This window comes from Desmodus rotundus, chromosome 5 (assembly GCF_022682495.2).
Source record: "Desmodus rotundus isolate HL8 chromosome 5, HLdesRot8A.1, whole genome shotgun sequence".
Taxonomy (NCBI): Eukaryota; Metazoa; Chordata; class Mammalia; order Chiroptera; family Phyllostomidae; genus Desmodus; species Desmodus rotundus.
Window position 1 is genome coordinate 63,102,587 of NC_071391.1, and position 15,944 is coordinate 63,118,530.

At 42.5% G+C, this 15,944-nt stretch overlaps 1 protein-coding gene across 1 annotated transcript in view; it reads left to right on the forward strand.

Annotated features, from left to right (window-relative positions):
• Positions 1–15,944, forward strand: part of FAT3 (FAT atypical cadherin 3) — a 634,426-nt gene that overhangs the window by 500,037 nt on the left and 118,445 nt on the right. Inside the window, exons 5-7 of the mRNA XM_045191687.3 lie at positions 9,900–10,214; positions 12,715–12,925; positions 13,349–13,417. Of these exons, the coding sequence (XP_045047622.2) occupies positions 9,900–10,214; positions 12,715–12,925; positions 13,349–13,417 (595 nt within the window). The remainder of the gene's footprint in view (positions 1–9,899; positions 10,215–12,714; positions 12,926–13,348; positions 13,418–15,944) is intronic.

The window sequence follows — 15,944 nt, forward strand, 5'->3', positions numbered from 1 at the left end:
GCCCTGTCACCTGTCAGCCTACGTGCAGGGTGACCGAGAGTGGAGACACCCAAGCACACGTAAATGGGGAAAGCTGTGCTATCTGCAACTGCTCTTGTAAGAAACTAGTGAAAATGGATAGGCTTCCTCACCGAAATTAATTTTCAATAGTCATGGCATCTAAAATCCTACCCTTAGAAAGAGTGTCCTTTGGATTCAGCGATCTCTAGACATAATGTTTTAAAATGCAATCAGATCCAAGAGAAGAGTAACATACTTATAATATTAGTGATTTATACAGGGCTTCCTAATCTTTTTCCTATATGATACAGATAATAATTTATATTATCCCACAAAATATGATAATATTTGTATAATATCTTTAGGTAAAGAGAAAGGCTAACCCCAGCCAGAGGTGAGTAGCCCTGGGGTACAGCTCTGTGTGGTTATACTCATCTGCCCAAGAGTCAGGAGGATCGATATTGCTGCATATCTATAAGCCACTTGACACTTGGGGTTGGAAGCTATGACTTAGTTGAAATAGCTTTATCTTTAGATTTCTTCCTTGCACAAAATCTTTTAGCTGAACCCTAAGACTTTTGATAATAAGAGGGAGGAGGGAAAAATAAACTTCTTTTGATTTTGATCTTTTGCTTTAGAAAAATATCAGGTACTAAAATAGCTTATAGCAATCAAGAGACTCAGAATAAATAAGGGCACAGAGTACTTGAGAAGAAGAAGGAGTATTTCCAGAACAGAGAGAAGGGATGCAGCAGCCAAATATGAGCTCAGAGATACTTGGTATTTGGGGTGTGTTCAGCCTGGATAGTGGCAGCTGGATTAACAGTAACTGTGCTCTGGGGAGCTGCATTTTGGATGTGCTGAGACCACAGCCCAACTGCCATGTGAACAGTACGCTGTTTGTCTACTGAGGCTTCAGGGTGCAGCTGGCACAGTGGAGCAGCCACAGCCCACGTGCCATCCACTTGCCATCCTTACTAAAGCCATGGGGCTGAGGCCAATGAAGGGGCATGTTCGAACTGTATGCAGAGGAAGGAGAATGCGGCCACTCTCACTATCTGAGGCAAGCATTTAGGTGAGAGGAAGCATAGGGTAGAGGTTAAGGGCACAGACCCTGGGCCAGGTTGAATTCACTTCATCTTTCATGTTTCTAATCTGTAGCATGGGGACAACCATTCCTCCTTCTCCCGGGACTGACCAGAGGACAAATGAGTTAACATTTGTGAAGCATGTAGAATGAGGAGGTCCTGCACAGAGTAAACACTAAGTGCCTGAGAAATAAGAGGCAACAGGAACTGGGGACCACCTAGCCCTTCCACCCTCCTATCTTCTTCATCAGGGAGAAGGATAGAGCAGGTTTTGTGAAAAAGAGCTGAAGATGTGGAAGTATAGCAAGGTAGCAGAAGAAGATGTAGCTGCACTATATAAATTGGGGTCTCAAACCTTGGAGAGCTGATAGAAGTTGCCGTCGTGGCCCACACCTGGTGGCAGTCTTTAAGCAATGGAGGAAAATAGGAAAGGTGTGCAAAGACGGGAGACAGTCAAAGATGGTCCCAATGATCAAAGGAGGTAAATGCTGGATTCTAGAAGCATGGCTATGAGCTAGATTTTGATCCAAAGCCACACTTGGGGAGAGAATTCTACACAGATGGTTAACAGATGCCTCTATCTCTACACAGGCTGTGCAAGGTAGGGACCAGAGCATGAGCTGTGACGCCAAAATGACTTGGGTGCAGACCCACGTTCTGTCACTTACTGGCTGAGTGACCTTGCCAAAGTTACCTAAATCCCAAGTTTCATTGTCTCCAGCCGAAGAACAGAAATGGCAAAGCCTACAGTGTTCCTGTGAAAAATAGTGACAATGTAAATGATCGTGCCAAGGACTAAGTAAAGCAGGTATACAATAAGTGATATTTTGTCACTGTAACAACAGGGGCAGCAGAACACATGGTTTAGGACAGAGATCAGCAATTTTTTCTGTAAAAGGCCAAATAGTTTAGGCCTCTGCTTCAACTACTCAACCACTCAACTATGCCTTACAGCAGCAAAGCAGCCGTAGATAATATGAATAGGCATGGCTGCCTCCCAATAAAACTTTATTTACAAAAACAAGGACCAGATTTGGTTGTAGTTTGCTAATCCCCGGTTCAGAGCCCAATTGCCAGGATTAAAATAAGGTTCTGCTACATATGAGCAGTGTGACCTTGAACACATTTATAAATTCAATTTCTTTACCTATGAAATATATGTAATAATAGTAACTATCTTGTGAGACTGTTTTAACAAATAAAGGAATTAAAGGAACAATAAAGCAGCATGAGCTGGCCTCTCACAGTGAGTCCTTGATACAGGGTAAGCTTTTGACACCTGTTACCTGTCATCATTATGATTATCGCAACAATCTAGCCTAGGAGTCAAAGTGTCCAGTAAGATAGCATTTAATAAGGACAAATGTAAAATCTTGCAGTTTGGCCCCCAAAAGGAAAGCACACATAAGAGTGCATTGGTTTTCACAGGAAAAAGACCTAAGTAGTTTAATTCATTCATGTCACAAAGCTGTGTGACAGGGCTGTCATCCAAAATAAGTAGCATCATGGACTGAATAAATACATATGAGATTGTCTGTAGGGCTACACAGGTAGTTTGCACAGATCTGAATAAGTTTAACATGCTATTGTTTTGTCCTGGCCTTTGTATTTTAAGAAGGAAGCTGGTATATGAGAAAATGCCTGAAAGAGGTAGCCAGTATAATAAATAACAATTCATTATGTATAATGAATGACCTGAGAAATGACTATATGAGTTAGAGTCTTTCAGTCTTGGGTAAGGAATCTCAAATATACTTAAGGATTTTATGAGTATGGCAATTTTAAAATATGGCCCCCTAAATTACTTAACTCTCCTCTCATAAAGTAGGGCTTATGACCCTTCTCCTTGAACCTGAACTCTGAGACTGTTAGTGAGTAGTATATGAATCACGTGATGCCGTGCCGGTTTCTGGGCTCAGCCTTAAGAAATTGGCACCTGTTACTTTCTGTACTTCAGGCCCTTTGCTCTTAGAACACAGCCACTATGCTGCAAGGAAGCACAAGCCACACAAAATGGCCACTTGTAAGTACTGGCACTACTGACCTCAGCTACACCTGAGGTCCCAGCCAGTGGCCGTCATCAGCCAACAGGCATATTTAATGACTAGAGGCCCAGCTACCTATGACTGTGTTTGCATGAGAAACTCCAAGGAAGAGCTGCCTCATTCAACCCCTAGAACCAGGAGAGACAATAAAAGGATTATGGTTATTTTAAGCCACTTATTTTCGGGTCATACCACAGTAGATAACTGAAACAATATGGAAGAGGAATTTGACTTTTTCTGCACAGTTATGAAGAGTAAAAGTAGTCTATCAAGCTATAGGCAGTCTAGGCTAAATACAGGCAAGTAGATTCAGGCTCAATAGTATGAAGAGCTTTGTAAAAATTAAAGCTATCAATTAATAAATGGGCTGTTTTGAGCTGTTATTGAAAACATCTAAACTGTGGCCAAACGATTGCAGGTCTGGATATTATAGAGGATTTGAGGCATGGGAGAGGTGAATTTGATAGGAATCCATGTATATTTGTTGGTTGGTTTACCTCTCAGTTTGCCTGGAAGAGAGTTTTGTAACGAGAAAGCACTGAATGAATATTTCATTCATAACAAATATTTATTGAATGCTTACTACACATACTGTTATACATGCTAGGGATACATCTGTGAACAAAACAGATGAAAATCTATGCTTTATGGAGCTCAGGTTCTAATAGAGTCAGACATGCAATAAATAATCATATATATATGTGTGTGTGTATATATATATATATATATATATATATATATATATATATGATAAGTTAAACCACATAAAGATAAAGGGTCAAAGACAAATCAAGAGCAGTGGGAGGAGGTAGGTAATCCCTGAAGAGAGTTCTTTAAAAATATAGTGGCCTGTAAATAGCCATTAATTTTTGATAAATTAACAGTTGAGGAGAATGATGGAATTGAACTTTCCATCTTAGAAATAATTGAATATATTCTCAGACCCTCATGTAATCACTGGGGACAAGTCAGTGACAAGACACAAGATGACAGTTCTAAGTCAGTTTACATATTATATTCTACTTCAGGGAGACAACAAAAATAAATGCATCAGGCAATTTCAGTGAGTGAGAAGTGTGGCCTTCCACCAGATGCCATAACTTCAGAATTCCCAATGTTCATCCATATTTTGTTTTATAAAGCTTTTTCATCTTCCATGAATAGACTGAAAAACATGTTCCTCTTTGTAATGTTGTCATAATCCATTGGGCCATGTTCATTACCTTCTGGTTCTGCCTGGTATTCACAGACCACAAGGGTACCATAGAAAATTGAAATGGATTGTGTAATTCTTTTAGTGGTACTGAATTATTTGTGTTTCCTTCTGTTAGCTATAAACAACTGAAGAAATTAATCTTCCAGGCTTTTGATTAATTGCCAAACCGCTGATTATTGACCACTGATGAGAACAGAAAACCTAAGTTAGGATGGCTTGGCATTTTCTTGTCAGGTCATGGCAGAGCAAGAAGACAATGGATAGTTTCTAAACAATGGCTAATTCTTTGCATCATTAATGAAAAATGATGCAAAGGAAGAGAAAAAAGGGACTTATCACAGTTAGTTGCTTTGATCTCCAGTGCTGCTACTTCTTCCTTATAAGCTAATTTCTCATGATGTGATGAGGCCTATGGCAGTATTAAGTATGAAGCCTAAGAATATGATGGAAACATCAAAGTACAGACATCTAGGTACAAACATGTAGGTACAAACATGGCTGGACACATGAATGGGTCTAGGAAAATGTTGACCTTAGGCAAATACACTGTCAGATATTTCTCCAGCAAAATGAACAAAGAATTTGAAAACAACAAAGAATTGTAGTTTGGGGCATGTGGTCTAAAGGTGAACCACACACAAATCCAGAGAAACAAAGGAGAGGAATGCTGTTTTATGGACTTGGGAGGTGCTGTGGTAAATGAAGACTCCACTGGAGCAAACTGAAAGTCGTAATATATACAACGAGGTCTGTCTGGAAGAAGTCCAGCCATTGTTAACATAATGAGAACAGATCACACCATGTTGATGTAACCTGGCAGCCAAGGAGAGTGAACTGGAATGCACGTGCATGAACAATGATGACCTCACTGTACTCAGTGGGGGTGGTAGACACTGTTGATCGAGCATGTGTACTGTGTGGCCATCGCATTCAAAACAACTGAGCAAGTAAAGCAACGAACCTGCATCAAATTTTGCATTAAGCATGAGTATTCCTCCACAAAAACTATTTGGATGATTCAGAAGGCCACAGCTATGGGCAACTGGTGATTAACAGCTTCATCATGCCCACGACCCGCTCATGCATCACATCTCATGCAATTATTTTGTGAAACATCAAATCACCCAGGTGACTCAGCCCCACTACAGCCCAGATTTGGTGCCCTGCGACTTCTGGCTTTTCCCAAAACTAAAATCACCTTTGAAAGGGAAGGGATTTCAGACCATTGATGAGATTCAGGGAAATACAACAGGGCAGCTGATGGTAATTGGGAGAACTGTGTAAGGCCCCAAGGTGCCTACTCTGAAGGGGACTGAGGTGTCATTGTCCTAGGTACAGTGTTTCTTGTGTCTTCTATCTTCTTCAATAAATGTCTCTATATTTCATAGTATGTAGCTGGATATCTTCTGGACAGACCTCATATGTAACTTTTCATTGGCTGAGCTATGGCAGTCTCTCATTGGCTGAGCTGTTACTGGGCAAGGGGAAATCTTTTCTTCCTCCTGCTGAGGTAGTAATGTGGTATCACTCCCTGTTGAAGATGCAAGATATATATCATATCTCTTTCTGTTCAGATCAGTAGTATGTGTTGAGTGACATGTGTGTGAGTTGTCTCTGTTTAGCCTCCCAGCTCCATTTCAACTGAGCTTTATGTTTATGAATTTGAACAGAAACAATAATGGGAATTAAGACATAGTTCAGCTTAGGAAACATTTATTAAGAGTACACCAGGTTCTGGGAAAGAGATGCAAAAGACAAGGTCTCTGCTTTTGAATAGCTCACAGTGAGCTGAAGGAACCAAACACATGAATAGATCATGTCAGTGGATTGTAGATAAGTGGCCAGCACACTTTTAGAATTGCCTAGAAATCTTTAAGAGTAATGATGGGATTAGTAGTGTTCTCAGTGATGTAAGTTGGTTATGAACCCCAGAGTGTGTGGCTGAAACTTTGTCCATCTCTACCTGAACCCCACTCATAGAATCCTAGAGTGAGAAGCTCTTGAAAGATAATATGTTATCAGTTTATTTGTTATAGTTGAAGAAACAGGGACCCTTCAGTATCTGAATGTGCTCTCTATTTATTATCATAGGGAGGGGGTTTGGGTAAATTGACTCTTAATTTTATTCAACACCACTTATTTGGCACTTAGGGCTATACCAGCTGCCAGAATGTAACAATGAATAAGAGACCATGCCTCATCTCAAACTGCTCAAGGTCCAAAATGACTGAGTAAAGACCAACAAGCAGACATGTAAAAAGCAAGATGCTAATTGGTGGCCTGGAGCTGTGCACACAGTGGAGTGGGAACAGGGTGATGGTCCGTACCTCAGTGTGCAGGAGACAGGAATGGCTTTGCAGAAGAAGGAGTGTTTGAATGGAAGCTTCTAGAATGAGTCAGCTGTTTTCCCAACAGAAGGCAATCATAGAGACCAATGGCTGTGCAATGGAATGGAGGCGTAAGAGCACGGCATGCTCAGGACTTCTCGGGTTCACAGTGTAAGTGAGCATAGGGAGGGAAAGAGGAAAATAGTGATTGTCCAGTGATAACCAAGGTCAGCCAGCTCCTCGTCCTCAAGGAGGCCCTGAAGAGTGGTATGCAGGTCAGATTTTTGAGGCTAGCATCAGGGACACCAGGAGACTAATGTGGTAGTCCAAGCAAGATGCAAATGAGGCTTGTCCATAGGGCAGTGTAGCAGAGGAGACTGGCATAGGGAGTGCACGTGAGAAACACATGAAGGCCTCTAAGTTTGGTTGGATGTGGACAGTTACACAGAGCAGGGATTCTAGATGATTCCCAGGATTCTGGTGTGGACCAGTGTGAGGGTAGACGGGGGTATCATTCATGAGACAATGAAAACAGGAGAAGGAGGAGGTTTGACAGTAGTGATTTTAGTCTGTGATTTGGGGGTATTGGGGTACATGTGGGAGGGCCAGAGAGTAGATTCCTACTAAATACTTGAACATGTTTGTTTGGAGATGGGGCATGAGGCTTAGGTGCAAGAGTACACAATGAAGAATTATCAGCATATAGGTGGCGATTGAAGCCATGGGTAAGAAGATGGAAGAGATATAAGCCAAAGGTAGGAAGGACACCTTGTAGTCATGTTATAAAGGCCCTTGAATGCTCTATGGAGTGTTTTACAAGGTGAGACTACTTTGGCTGAAGAGATTGTCTAAGTAGGAGCTGAATTAAAGCCTAATTCATTAAATAAGCATATGTAGAGCATGTTCTATGTGGCTTGACATGGGTGAGAGCAGTGAACAAAAAGCAAACTCTGTTTTGCCCTTATGCAGCCCATCAACTTAGGTTGGAGAATCGTGTATGTAGTTAATTTCCACAATAGGAAGTACTACAAAAGGGAAGTACTTAGGGTGATTAACAGTACATAATTTGGGAGGGGATTAGGGGAAGGGGCTGGCACTTGGCCTGTGGGGTCAGAGGAGGCATCCCTGAGGAAGTGACATTTTAGCTGGACCTAAAGGATACGTAGGCAAGACCCAGGGGGAGGGATGGGGAGAGCACTCCAGGGAGAGAGGAGGTCGTGTGCAAAAGGCCTGAGATGGGAGCATGTGCTGCAGGACCTGAAGGATGCCCGTGCAGCCTGAGGGAGTAAGAAAGCTGGGTGCTTGAGGTGAGGTGGTGACATAGGTGACCCAGCTCCCCACTGCACACCTGGGAGCTGCTTCAGGAGCCTGTGCAGCTGACCCTCTTCTCTGCTTGCACACACCCCGAGGACCTGAGTTTGTCAATCCAGGTTTACTCCAAAGGAAAACATTTTGACAAGAGCAGAACCCTCAAGTGAGCAGTGAACCACAGCCAAGAGAGTTGCTCTTTTCCTTGGCAGCCACCTGACCTCGAACCAGCACCAGAGCTGCATCTCAGGGCTCACCATGGGGCATTGATTGACAAGCAATGAGGAGGTGATTTTGTGCATGGTGAAGACTGTGAGAGTTGCCTGGATTTGGAAAGAGGCTGTTCAAGCAGAAAAGAGAGGCAGAGGAGTTGAGCAGCCAAGAAATCAGTGTGTTTTGGTCAACACAGCTCACTTGGGAGTATAACATTTTAGTTTGGCAGCAGCAGAACATGCCTCTTCAGAACTCGGCATGTCCAGGAATTAGCTCAAGAGTCAAAATTCAGTCGTGGCACATATTGACCTTGATGTTGTTGGAGTTTGTGTGTGTGTGTGAAACATAACAAACCAATTGGGAAAATAACCTTGGAAGGAAACTTGATTGATTTTTGAAAGAAAGCAAGAAATCCTCTGAAAAAGCCGTCCTCCTAGGAACCTTATAAAAGAAACTAAACTAAATTGTAATTCCGTTTTTGCAAAAAGTCTTTAATTTGTTTTGCCAAATTTTTGGCCTTTTCCCCCCATTATTCCTGTCAGGTTGGTTTATTAGGTAAAAAAACTGGATAACCAGGTGCTGTAATTCACTGTTGTTTTTCTCCTGTTGATGATGAGTGTGCCTGCATGTTCCTTCCAGTGTCCAAATACATATTTTGACATAATAAGATGTCATACTCAAGGTAATGATTTGAACATTAAGTATAGGTTATTCTAGGTTTTGTGGTAAAACAGAATTGCCAAAAATTCAATACTTGGCTTTAGTGCTTGGTAACAATGGGACCTCTGTGCCTCTGTTTCCTCATCTATAAAATGGGAATAAATAAACCTGTTCCACTTACTGAAGAGGGTGTTTTGGAAAATGAATGAGATAATGTATGGAAGAGTGCTTTATATACTGTGCCACCATCCACATGTTAAGTATGAATATGATAGTAATTCTCACTACTATGACTAAGAAGATTATTCACAGTGAAACTCAGAGACTTTTTACATCTGCCATGCAAAAGTTTGTATATGTGTGCTCTTCATATCTCTCCTTTTTCTCAGTTTTCACAGACATACATAAGAATAGCATCTTAGAGGTATGGGAAGGGGTACCCATTTTTCAGAGGAAAAAAAGTTATTGTGTGACTATCAAAATCATATTTTAACTGTCAAATGTGGTTCCAAACAGGCATCAAAATTGTGAAGTGTATATCTTGGTTTCCCTTTGTTTATTATCAATGCAAATGTCACAAATTTTACATGAAGTTGGAAGAGAAAGAAAAGAAAAGAAGTGGTGAAAAAATTGAATGGTAATGGCCAAAGATTAGAAGAAACACCCATGGGTTAACACATCATACTTGTTGTATTGTTCTTTGTGTCTGTTGTGGGGAGCATAGTTTAGGTCTAGTAATCCTTCATAAGTTGGCACATTTTGCAAAGCAGTCCTATTTCTTCCTCCTCTTTGCTCCATACCATGAGAGGCTCGCCTCCCTCCTAACCTTTCAGCAGTGGTTTCCATTATTTGATTTAGGGCATTCCCCTGCTTTTATGGATGAACTAAGAAGAGTTGTGCATTTGACATGAACTATATGAATAGGAAAATTTGAGATGTTCTCAGGCACAGAATAGACCTTTTGTGGGGTAGCAGGAAGAGGAGTGGCAAGGAAAGATTTTCTCCTTTCTGATTGTAAAATGCCTTCTCTTTCAAATCTCAGGTGACTGTGACAGATGGTGGTTCCTCTCCAAAACAGTCAACCATCTGGGTGGTGGTTCAGGTCCTGGATGAAAATGACAACAAGCCCCAGTTCCCAGAGAAGGTCTACCAGATCAAGCTACCAGAACGCGACCGGAAGAAGAGGGGAGAACCCATTTACAGGGCTTTTGCATTTGATAGAGATGAGGGCCCCAACGCAGAAATCTCCTACAGTGTAGTAGATGGGAATGATGACGGAAAGTTCTTTATTGACCCTAAAACTGGCATGGTTTCTTCCAGAAAGCAGTTTACAGCGGGGAGTTATGACATCCTAACGGTAAGATTATTCTGGACCTCAATAACATTAATGAGGGGAGGGAATTGCTTTATTATTCATGTATATTCCTTTGAACAATAAATCTTTAGAGTAAAATGTACAGATAGCATAGCGGTGGAAGGCTACTTCTGTTTCAATGATATTCCTCAATAATGATACCATTTCATTTGGTCGTGTCCTATCAGCAAACCCCCCTCATTCTCAGTTCACAGCCCACTCCATCACATATTCAACACACTTCCTGCAACCCTAAATTGTTTCAAGGGATTGAGCACAGATGTAAACTGAGAGTAGGGGAATAGCAGAATGACATACCCCACATGCTACTCAATGTCACTCAATATGACTCCAAGAATTCCCAAAGAAAGCAACACTTGTAATTGTTGACAATGTGACAGAACATGAATTTAGCTGTGTGAATTGTGAGACACAAATCACAGCTATATATTCTCTAAAAAGTGAAAAAAAAACAAGTAAAAGTTGACTAAATTTGTCAGAAAATTAAACATAAAAACAAACATGACTACCATATCGAATAGAAACGTAAACTCTCATATCTAAGGTGCCAGCCTGCTCCCCTCACTGTTAACCACATTAGACATGTAGCGCCTATGCCATAAAGGGGACTGGTCATCCTGCAAATGATGAGCACTTTCTAGGGGCCCCCAAAATGTCAGGAGTTAGTGCCATCTGCCATCCTTCCATTAGTCCTCAACCTTCTCTGCTATACACAGTCAGCTCTTCATTATTTTAAAGGATGATCTGAGTCTTTTAATTTATCTTTCACTTCTACAGTCTGGACTTGAGTTCTTTCCCTGCTCAGTAATATATCTAGAACAGTGGGCAGACAAAAGAAGATAATAAAAACCAGCCCTGTTTCTACCATTAAAAGCTCTGGTGTAATAAGTGCTAAGGCAGCTATGTGAGACTTGCCAATGGGGATCTTTGAGGACTAGATGGTCTGAAGTGGTTACAGTTGGTGCCCCACTCAGCTTCCCTTTACCAGACTGGTACAGCTATCCCCCAGTTGCTGTAACTGACTGTTGGCTGCTAAAGGCTCATAGCTGCCCTCTTCACCAGAGTCATCCTTGACTGAACTTCTTGGTTCCACATTCCCACCCCAGCCAGCAGCCCACAGCCAAGGACTAACTGACACCCAATATAAAAGTCCAACCCCCTAGGCTCCACGTGGATCCAACTCTGTGGTGCAGTTAATGATCCCAAGCTCCCTGTAGGGTAAGGCTGAGATCAGACTTCAGCTGAGACCACATTCTTGCTTAACATCTTCCCTGTCCATCCTGCTTTATTCATTTCCTTTCTCCTAAGAACACTTTCCCTGTCCCCAAAAACCATTTGTACTCAAATTCCTGCTCAGGATCTGCTCCTAAGAGACCTGGCCTAATCCATCTACCTTCAATGGTCCTCCATCTCCCAGGAATTTTCCAGGGCAGAGTGATCATCCATGAGCACATAACATTAAGGAACTATGAGTTGCCACTGTTTTTAAAGGCTGTGACTATTAGCTATGCATCTACAAATATTATTTTTAAATTTTTTATTTATTGATTTTAGAATGGGAGAGGAAGGGGGAGAGAGAGAGCGACAGAGAGAGAAAGAGGCATTGACTTGTTGTTCCATTTATTTATGCATTCATCAGTTGATTCTTGTGTGTGCCCTGACCTGGGATCAAACCGGCAACCTTGATGTATCGGGACAATGTTCTAACCAACTGAGCTACCTGGCCAGGACCAAAATGTTATTTTTAATGTAGCATTTTAAAATCCTTTATTTTTATTTTCTCTCAGTGGTGAATGATTTCTGTACTTAACTGCCCCACCCCAATTTAAGTCCAGGACACCATAACAGTTAACCCTGTACATGTGGGTGAGGAGACATGCTTTCCTCAGCTTTTATATCAAACCCTACAGAAGAATTGTTACCACTTTGTTCCCACTCCACTGTCTTCAGGCTCCCAAGCTTGCTGACATAACTGGAGGGGCTCTGAGGTGGTTAGAGCAAGGCTGCGGCCTTTTCCACACCTACTCCCATCACTCGTCCAGGAATCTGTGTGAGTGGAACCCTTCTCTGGAGTAAAGCAGAAGGAAGGAGCTACAAAACATGACCACAGACACACACACTTCTGGGCACACACACTTTATTCACACTTAAGCAGGATTCACAATGCACTTTATTCCCGTTCATGACCATAAAACACTAAAAATTATAAATACAACATTTGTTTTTCAAGTTTTCCACATCTGTAAAGTTGGCGGTGGTCCAAATCACCGGCTGGCGAATGTGACATGGGGCCCCCGCATGACCAACTGGTTTCCTCCCAGTTCCTGAGGTCATGCTTCCCAGATCTCCACTCTCTTCTTCCTTTTGCTGATGCTGTGATGAGTATGGATGCTCAGCCCCGCAATGTATGAGTGACAGATCCAAACTTCCACAAGCTCCAATCTCTAAGACAGCTTTCTGTGTTCTCTCCCTGTGTGAGTAGATAAAGGCGGTGGACAACGGGCGCCCACAGAAATCCTCCACGGCCCGTCTGCACATTGAGTGGATTAAGAAACCACCCCCTTCACCTATACCGCTTACCTTTGATGAGCCATTTTATAACTTCACAGTCATGGAGAGCGATAGAGTCACCGAGATTGTGGGGGTGGTGTCTGTGCAGCCAGCTAACACCCCTCTGTGGTTTGACATAGTTGGTAAGTGTGAGTCCTCCTGAGCTGTGTGGGGCAATGTGATCATTGACTGTTTGGAGTAACTAGCAAAAAAAGCAAAAAAAAAAAAAAAAAAAAGCACTACTGATTAGTGCTGAGATTAAAACATATATAGTGCTGGAATGCAAAAGAGCCAGTAAAATGAATAATAGACCTGTGCTTTCGTTCCAACTCTGTAGCTAAGCTGAACAGAAAGTGCTCTCTGGCTGAATTTTCCATAGTATGTTATTTACTGCAATCTTAATGTCTCTCTGTGTGTCATTTAAATTCTATTGTCACACTTGGCTAATCTCATTTCTAAATGTATTGATGGTACTAGACTTGCTGTCCTTCATTTCTCTCTTTTTCTTCACCTTTTTTCTGCATTCTGTTCTTTTTTTTTTCTGCTCCCGACTGCCCTGCTTCAAGGTGGCAAGCATGCTCGAGAGATGTTCTATATTCTACAGACAGCTTGTGGGCAGAACTGTTCAACAGAAGGTACCCTTAGTGCAAACACATTTGCTAAAATACAGCTATCCAATCTGCCTTTTACAGTTTTTTAAAGCAAATTAAATGGCATCTTTCATAACTGCCTGTGACAGGCTGAAGTTCAGCCCACAGACTCCATACATGCCTCTAACGGCTATTGCATTACTTGGATCCAGTGACTCTTTTGTTTGAGATTTGATGGGGTTTGGATTTCGGGTGGAGGTTGTTTTGATTTATTTTTATTTTCTTTGCTTTTGTGGTATGTGGGCTTTTGTTGTTTTGTTTTCATCTTGTTTTGTAGGTTGGTCTATTTAACTGAGCCTTTTCCAATTGAGAACTAAATTAAAACATATCCCCACTCGTCTGCTCTGCAGCAATAATGCCATTCCTAGACACACACACACACACACAAACTCACCAGGAAGAGTTTCCTGGCTGCTGTCCACAAAAGGAAGGGCAGGAAATGGAACCTAGATATATAGCCAGTGAGAGCTTCCCTCAAGAGCTGAATAGAAAAAGCAGATGGGAGCATGCAGGATAGACCTTGGGAGCCAACCTTTGAATTCCTTGAAAGCAAGCAAGCAAGCACACCAGGCTGCAAAAGGAGAGGGTAAAAAAGCCCTACTGCCCTCAAAAACCGGCAGGGAGAAGCAGTGGACAGGAAATAAATTCAGGACCAGGAAACATCACAGGCTGTTGCTAAGAGGAGAGAGGGGAGAGTGTGTGCCAACCCTGGATCCGACTCTGCTTGCGCTGGATCTGACTTCCCACGGTTCTCCGTGGGAGGTGGGGAAGCCAGATTGCTGGTCTGGGGGAATCATTTCCTTCCACATGTCACTGCCTGGAAAGGATGAGGAACCTGCCTCTCTTCCCAGGAATGGCTGGATCTGGGGAAAGCATTTAGAACATTCCACATCTGTTTTAATGAGGCACAGAGAAAGAATGCCCCATGACCCCCAATCAGACCTCAATAGAGGGTCCTCTGAAGTCCCAGAAAGAAGGGACTCATTTTATGGAATGATCGTAGAACATCTTTGTTTTACTTAATTGGCATTAATCACAGCATCGCTGTACGTGGCCATCCTCATTCCAGGCTTTCAACTCCTTCTTCATCTCCACGTAATGCATTTGAAATGGAACTTCCTCTGATCCATGAAAGATGTCTCTGCTTCTGTATCTCCTCAGTAATTTTCGGCTCATTAAGTTATTATCTGCTGCAGCTTTCTCTCTCTTAGTGAAACAAAGGGTTGCATATACACATTTCCTGTTTGTCTGAGCTATCACCTTTGGTGATTCCTTCACCACCACCCCCAAAAAGTGCATTTCAGTGTCAACATGTGCCCTTGGTCCCGGACCTCCAGGGGCATGTGTGATAGAGACCTCTTCTAAATAGCCCATAGGAGAGTACAGTCAAAACTCGACTGGCTACGGGGCTCCTTACGTGCTGTCCTAAGCTGCGGGGAGAGCTGCCCCTCTCATCAGCCACCAGTTTATCTCCCTCCTTCCCTGACCGTCCAGTTTGCAAGCACCTTGACAGCCTGATAGCAGTGCTTCTGTCCCTTGTGTGATCTGTGCATGCAACCTCCTGACCCTCAGCACATCCCACCACCTTCCTCGCCCACCCCTGGATGTCCCTGCTTGTACCCCTCTTCAAAAACTCTGCAAGCACACCATTCTTTGATGCCCCATCTGACTGCAGTTAGCCAAATCAATTTTGCAGTTCCTCAGCATTCCTGCTTGTGTGTGTATATGATTGCGTATAGGTAAGCATGCCTAGTTGTGCTGCATGTAATCTTACTTGCATGTTTTTATATTATTATTATTAGTGCTGTAGTATATTTTCATTTGTGTTTATCCTATCTCCATCCTTAAACCTTAAGTTCGATGCCTTTCTCTCCTCATCCCTTCCTTCTGCCGGTGCTTCTGTTGCAGTCTACCGAGGGTGCATGGAATAAACAATGGTGGCCAATGGAGAAGGCCCAGGTAGCCAATGCCCTCCCCCTACATGCTGCCTGAGACCAACTCAGAGGCAATGTGACCTCCCATTGTATTCCCAGCCATATCGACCACTGCACCTTTGACAAAATGAGAACGCTCCAAGGTGAGAGGGGCGCTTTACAGATAACAGCCCTCGCTGGAAGGAGTCCCTTTAGGCTGCTCCAAATATATATCTGGGAATCATTATCAAAAACATGGTATCAGTTTTCAGTTTCTGCATCTTTGCATTTCTAAATGCTATAAGCTCCCCACAGAACCCTCTCAGTTTCAGTGGGCTGAGTAGCTCTTTTAATGAAGACCACAGGGTTGTCCCGCTGGTCTACGATGCTTCCCTCATGGGGATCTCACTGGACATCTGGTAACATCTAGCCAGGCTTCTACAAATGAAACTCACTCAGCCAGGGGCCCAAACAGAACATGATTTTATTTCCACTCCCACATCTAGCCAACAACATCTTGAAATACCGACGCTATTCCACTGCAAAAGTAAAATCTTTTCCCCAGGTGCTAGTTGCTTTCAGTATAGAAATGGTCCCTC